The sequence below is a fragment of the Neltuma alba genome, unplaced genomic scaffold (assembly GCF_004799145.2).
Source record: "Neltuma alba isolate B1F8T4 unplaced genomic scaffold, ASM479914v2 tig00010659_pilon, whole genome shotgun sequence".
Classification (NCBI taxonomy): Eukaryota; Viridiplantae; Streptophyta; class Magnoliopsida; order Fabales; family Fabaceae; genus Neltuma; species Neltuma alba.
The window spans coordinates 33,197-40,507 of NW_021635504.1; the positions used below are offsets into that span (position 1 = coordinate 33,197).

The 7,311-nt window shown below is 31.7% G+C and overlaps 1 protein-coding gene across 1 annotated transcript; it reads left to right on the plus strand.

Annotated features, from left to right (window-relative positions):
* Positions 1-4,414: 4,414 nt before the first annotated feature.
* On the plus strand, positions 4,415-7,311 carry LOC114757974 (uncharacterized). The gene is made up of 2 exons (XM_028946955.1): positions 4,415-5,787; positions 6,844-7,311. The coding sequence occupies exons 1-2, from the start codon at positions 5,322-5,324 to the stop codon at positions 6,897-6,899; spliced, it is 522 nt and encodes a 173-aa protein (XP_028802788.1). The 5' UTR covers positions 4,415-5,321; the 3' UTR covers positions 6,900-7,311.

A 7,311-nucleotide genomic window follows, 5' to 3' on the forward strand; every position in this document is an offset into this window, starting at 1 on the left:
TTTTTTTATGTCCTATAAATAGAATTAGAAAATTACTTCTCTTTTAACTTTATAAATAAAAGTAGGACCAAGGGAGTATTAAATATCATCAACTCTATCTTCAAATTGAATAGCTTTTGTTATTCAATTTTACTTGTATTTTTATATGTAATTTTTTTAAAAAAAAATAACACTTTATAAAATTTAAATTAAAAGTAAAATTGTACATTTATATAATAAATTTAATGAGACTTTTTTTGCTAACAATAAATTTAATGGGATGGTTTATATTAAGGACAAAAAAGTTTATTTTTTTAACCCAGTAAACAGCACCGAATATGTATATGAACTTTCCCCATGAACTTCAGTTTTCATCACGATCACCGGATGCCTACCCTTTTACGCGCATATATAAAACTTTACATCTCCCAATCTTGGTGCCAGTTTGTCAGTAGTTATTATCTGTTCGTGTGATTAGCAAAAAAAAAGACCATAACTGCTATTGTTGAAACATTGTGACGAGTAAATGGTTTAGGGAAAAATCACAATGAAATTTTTTTAAAAGAAATGCATGCAATTACTAAAAAATCTCATATGACAAGTTAATAATTTAATATCAAGTTCCAATACAAAAAATAATAATAAGGTCAATACTACTCACTTATTATTATGCCATTTTAGTGATTTTTTAAAGACCTCACAATAATTTTCCCAATAACTTAGGACCTACTTGGCTGCATACATTATATGATCATATTATAAGGCAGTGTAATGCAAAAACTAGCTTTAAATAGTTTTATGTGTTTTTTCCAGACAAAATTAAGTAATAGCTTTGCAATTACATTACATTCATGTCCATAACTTCAAGTTACCAAACGCTTGGTAAAAAAACAAAAAATCCAAGTAACCAAACATGCCCTTCTAAATTACAATTAATTATAGAACCAGTTTTGATGTTCATCGTTTTGATGAATACTCAAAACAAAAAAAATCTTTAATTAATTATTTTTAAATAGAAAAAACTATTTTTTGAAAAAAAAAGTTAAGATATTATCTCTATTTTAGATTCTATACATATTAAAATAATTATTTTGAATAAATAAAAATAAAAAAGAAATCAAACTCGAACTATCTAAATGAGATATGAATGATCTAGATATGATAAATTTAGGATATTCATCAAAATAATAAGCATGCAAACTAGTTTTTTTTTTTTGATCTGAAATGCAAACTAGTTGATATGAATGAAATAACAATTATCATAAGAATATAAGATATACACCAGTACGTTGGAGAGGATCGCGTTATTGATGTCATTTGATTATTATGTTTGTTTGGTCATAAGTAGATTGCTTGATCATCCAATATTTTCTTATTATATCTCCATGTGCATAATTAATCTCAACTACTAAATGCCAACATTTTAAGTTTAATTTTTAAAAGAACCATGATTGTTACAAAAAATCATCATTTAAAACTGACAATTTATCATTTTTAAATGACTAAAAGTATCATTTTTAAAGTTAAAAGACCAAACTGAAATCTTACATAAAATTAAAAGATTAAATGTATACTTTAGCCATTAATTATAGAACCAGTTTCGATGCTTATCGCTTTTAAAGTCATCAAATTCGGATCATTTATATCTAATTTGAATGGTTGAGATTTAAAATCTTTAATTAATTATTTTTAAATAGAAAAATCTATTTTTTGAAAAAAAAATGATAGTTAAGATATTATCTCTATTTTAGATTCTATACATATTAAAATAATTATTTTGAATAAATAAAAATTAAAAAAATCAAACCCAAACCATCTAAATGAGACATGAATGATCCATATCTGATAAGTTTAAGATATTCATCAAAGTGATGAGCATCCAAACTAGTTCCAATTAATCACTACCGTATTTGTCGACAATTTTCCATTGATATGAATGAAATAACGATTATCATGAGATAAGAATATAAGATATACACCAGCACGTTGGAGAGGATCGCGTTATTGATGTCATTTGATAATTATGTTTGTCTGGTCATAAGTGGATTGCTTGATCATCCAATATTTTCTTGTTATATCTCCATGTGCATAATTAATCTCAACTACTAATAAATGATGTTACACATAAGAAAAGGACTAATTTTACATGAAGTTCGTTGCATGTTAATTACTAATTTTTTTAATCAGAATAGGACAAGTGTAAAGTTCTTCCATATGAATATAATTAATAAGTGCATGTTTTAATCAAAGACTCATTCCCATGCATAATAACCATACATTTGTCACGTTTTAATTAGAAAAATTATATACTTGTCATATTTTGATTGGATAGTGTAATAAATGCTTGGAGATAAACACCAAGTAACTTATGGGTAACGGTGTTTGACATATACGAGTATTAAAATTTTTAAACTAAACTGAGTTACTCAAATGAGTATGAAAATATGATATATAGATCTCTCCTCCTTTCTTGCACAAGCAAAAGCAAGTCTTCTTTTTGCAACCATTTGTCAAGAAACCTATAAAGCACTGGGTTGAGTATAGAACCCTAGGCTTCAAGGACTATGAGCAGTGGAAAGAAGGCAAAATTTTAAGTGATTTTTTTTTTTGCAAATTTTTCTTAGATTAAATTAAAGTGGTATTTTTTGAAATTTTTTCTTTAGTTAAAAATATCGAACTCATAACCACTTATCAGAAAATCATCCCATTAGACCGCATCGTCATTTGCTCTCAATACAATTGTCGGATATCTAACATTATTGAGTCATATTTTTGTTAATACAAATTTTTTTAATGAATAAAGTTTAAAACCCAAGTACTCCGGTCCTTAATATAGGACCTAATTTTTGAGTTGGTTTTGGTCCTAAATATAAGACCTATTTCTTATATTTATCAATTTTTTCTAAATTACCCCTATGGATACTCTCTCAACCATAATCAAATAGAAGAGGGAGAGGGAGTATTATGAAAGATGATTGTGGTGTTTTAGGAAAAATGTGTTACTTTTCTTATAATTAACTAACTTACCTAACTTCCTTAATCTAATCAAATTAGTTAAATATGTCTTATATTAAGGACCAGAGGAGTATTATTTAAGAAGAGGATCAACATTTTTTCTATCTCATCTAATCTAAATTCTAACTCTTACAAAAAAAATTTTCTAAAAGTATTGATAATATGAAGAAATAATTTTTTTAAGAAAATTGAGAAAAGGTTTTTTATTAAAAATTTTATAGGCAAAAAGGATCAAAAATAGAAAAATAATGCAATCTCCATTCTTATATATAAGAGCTAATTTTTAATGTAAATCACATTAGAAACTAGTTTTTGTAGCTTTTGTATTTAGGACCAGAAGTAATACTTTATATATATAATTTACAAAATATTTACCTTTTATATATAAAAATTTATCATGTCATTTTTACTAATAAAAATGCTTAATGATAGACTTTTTTTCTCAATCTCTCCTCTCTTTTTTTTTTGGGGTAAATACTCACTTATTAATGTGTTTACGTTTAGCCATTCCTTTTGGCTTTAAGTATAAAAGGCTGAAGATTAAATTATTCCCATTTGCTGATATATATTCTTTGAGTATTCTATACTCTAACACCAACCCAACACTTTCTATTTAAAAACTCCGGAGATTGACTTTTATTCACTTTCGAAGAAGCTTGGCAATTTCTCCTTCATTTAACCTTGTTTCGTGCCTTCCTCATCTTCTTCATGCTAACCAAATTCATCATCTCCACAAACTTTAATTAAATATTTCTTTCTTCCCCCACTATTCATAACATTCCCTATCTAACATCTTCACGTTTTCTTGATTTTTTTTATTTATGTCACGACAATTTATATATAAAATCTAGATTTTTTTTTTAAAAAAAATTGTAACATAGCTTTCACAGTAATGCTAAGCAATCCCCCCCCCTCCCAAATATTTTACTTGAGTCCAAGAAGATAGGTCCTTGATTTTAAAATGCAATTTTAGTTTCATCCTGATTGCACTGTTATCTTAAGCCCCATTATTTAAGTATGTTGTGTAATCAAATCACAAGTGTGATTGATATGACAATTAAGGTATTATTAGAAAAATTTTCAAATTCCTAAAAATCATGGGCTGATGAAATTTCCATATGTCAATGAATTTGAACCTCACAGGGAGGCTTTCAACGGATTATAGTCAATCGCGTCAGCAAATTGGTACAGGATCGTAATCTTTGTGATTCACAAAAACAAAATCAGACAGTACAATATTTTTGGATTAAATAAAAAATTAGACCATCACCAATCGTAAGATGAAAACCCGTGCGATCTCTACCGTTAGATGTGGTCCCACGAAAAAGTGAAATTGGCTCGTTTATCATCATCTATAATCTCTCTATGATCTATAAATAAATCCAAATCCAGAGTAGAGGATCCAGGAGTGTCAGTTGGATAAACCTTCTTCGGTAAACACTGTGGGAGGGTCCGGAGGAGGAAGAAGACGAGGGGGGGTTAGTTATTTATTAGGGTTCTCAACTCACTGAGTCGTTCGACTTTGTCTTCATTTTTTTGTCGTTGCCGAGGAACTTTGCTCCGATCCTTTCTTCTCTATTATAGATGCTTAGAACAAGCTTATAGGTGTGTTTTTCCGGTGAGAGACTTCCGATATTTTCGGTGACGTGAGGGAAGATTTTGATTCTTTGATTTTTGTTTTTTCTGGTAGTTCGATTTTGACCGGGGTCAAGTCTACTTGCTGTGTGGGGTTTGATTCAGTCTTCTATTGGAATTTGTTTTAAGAAGACCGAGCACGACTAATGGCATTGTGATTGAAAACTGGGTTTCGTTGCTTTTATTTTTGGAAAAAAGATAAAGATTGATTCTTTTGGGTTTCCGATTTCGAACATTCCTGTTTATTTCTGGGAATATCGGAGCCTGAAAAAGACAATTTTGAATTACTTACTCGTATTGCTGACATTCACGCTTTGGCACTGATCTTGTGTCTCTTCAACTGACCCTATTATTCGATATTTGAGGAAACCTTACCGAACTTTCTGCGTGTATCCCCATGCCTTTACTTATTCAAAAATCTGCTTATAATGATCATTGATATTATTGTGTTTGTTGGGATAAATGTGCTTAGGCCCTTCCTTAATTGATCTCTGCTTTTTTTGTTTATTAATGGATCATATCCTAATTTAGTGGTTACTGCAACAGGCAGGAACCACTCGGATTTCCGCCTCTTTATTAGTCGCTCTTCAACTCTGGCTTTCCCTTTATTCTCTTACAAATCCTCGGCTTCCAAAAGAGCTTCTTGGTACATCGTAATCTCTTTAGCTTTGAATCACTTCTGAAATTGAAGTATGGTTTTCTCTTTTACCCGTTTCTCTTGCTGGTTACGGGGTGGCAAGGAGGAACGCTCTGTTTCTAAGGGCACTACTCTAAATGCATCTTCTGAATTGGGTTTTTCTCAAAAGAAACGCGAGTCTAAAAAATTGGGTAAGGTTAAGGAAGCTAAGATTGTACCATCTCAAGAGCAGGGTCATCGAAAATGGAAGAGCAGGGAAGAGAAGAGAATTGATAGAGAATTCGATGTTGTAGTGGTGCCATCAGATGGTGGTGAGTGTTTGTCCGGGTCGGAATCTGACGATTCAGACTATTCCGTGGGGTGGCGGGAGCCCCATGGACCTAGCTTTCGGAGTGATGAAGTGTCAGATGACGGTTTTGATGTTCTGGTTCCTTGCTATAGATATGGTGGCAAGCAGGTGGAGAGTTCAAATAAGGAGATTTTGAGTGCCTTTAAGAACCTGCCAGACGAATTTTCTTCAGGTAAGAGTTAGACGTGGGCCTTATAATTTTCTGATTTTATTCTGAGGCGTTTTGTTCCCACACGATCTCTTTAATACTGATGAAATTCGTAAGTTGATTGACTAATTGTTCTCTATGAAAATTGCCCCTGCTCTGACGCTTTTTGCATTTAGCTATATGCCAAGACAAGCATAACGTTCCAACTTTTTTTTTCAGTCCGGCTTTGAGGTTAATACAACTCCAATGAAGAAATTGATCTATGTCGTCTTGATGATTATGCAATTTGGATGTGTTTTTATGGCTTTTCAGAGCCCATTCGTTGTACTGCTCCTACATAATAATTGCAGAAGACAAACTGTTTCCCGGAATTAATTTAGCAGCGTGTGATTGAAGATATTTACTCTGGATGGGCATGTATAATCCATTATGAGAAAAAACAATTCTATTTTAGATGCATTTATGATCTAGGTGTTGCAGTAGCTTCACATTTTGATTCAAGAAGGGGAATCCCACCTTAGAAAGTCACATCTATAGTACTACTGGATTCTCTGTTGATTGCATGAAACAAAATTGATACCTTTGAGTGCTTTGTTAGTCGGGTCAAGGCTTGAATTGTATGATCGTGATAGATCTTGGGTTTGAATTTATAATTCGAGCTCGGACTTCTGAAACCTAGGGTTTCGGAGTACTTGTGGAATACTGATGAAGCCGATATATTCAACCCATACTAATTTCAACACTGCAATCTGCTTGTTGCAACTTGGGATTTTGTCATTAATAGTGAAGAAACCAATTGACCCTCTGCATTGAGTAGAGTAATATGTTGGGTTTTACTTGGCTTTCAATATATATACATACACACACACACACACACACACACATATTAAATGGAGTGTTTTCTAACAAATGGAGAGACTGGTGCTTTTAAGAAAATGTGTTTTGAAATGAATGATGGTAATTATTTTTGGCTTCCATTCTTTGTGCTATGTTTTTCTGGGCAAGAACAAGTGCTTCTGCTCCTGTGGGAGACTGCAGACAAATGCCATCCGTACTTATATTTCTTTGTTCAACATACAGGTAGCAAGAAATACATGGAGCAATGGTTGGAGTCTCTCAAGAACTTTGAAGGGTAGACTCACCCTGGTCCTCTCACTAAGGTACATATGACAGAGAGCTAGAAGCAGCTAGTAAGTGATAAGGGAGCAACTAGAATTTGAAGACATTTTCTGATTGTGATCAACTAGTAAGTGATGAGAAAGAAGAGCACTGAATGGATTTGGAAGAATACTTGAAGTGGTGATCATTCTCCCAGGCATATTCTTCTTTGTAGATACCTTGTGTATAGGCTGAAAGAGAAAACCAAGAAATATATATATATATATTAAAATGATTTCTAAATCTATGTGGCTTGAGCCTTCTGGTAGCCCCTATGTAATTAATTAATAGTTGGATTTTCTGGCCTGATGAGTGACTCTCTTCAATCATTAAATAATCCATTTTCTTGTATGCCATTATTGGAGATGCAGCTTTTGTTTTTTCCTTGCC

Coding starts and splice junctions, on each gene's coding strand:
- LOC114757974 (XM_028946955.1), top strand. CDS start 5,322: ATGGTTTTCTCTTTTACCCGTTTCTCTTGCTGGTTACGGGGTGGCAAG. Junction 5,788..6,843: donor GCCAGACGAATTTTCTTCAG/GTAAGAGTTAGA, acceptor TTCAACATACAG/GTAGCAAGAAATACATGGAG.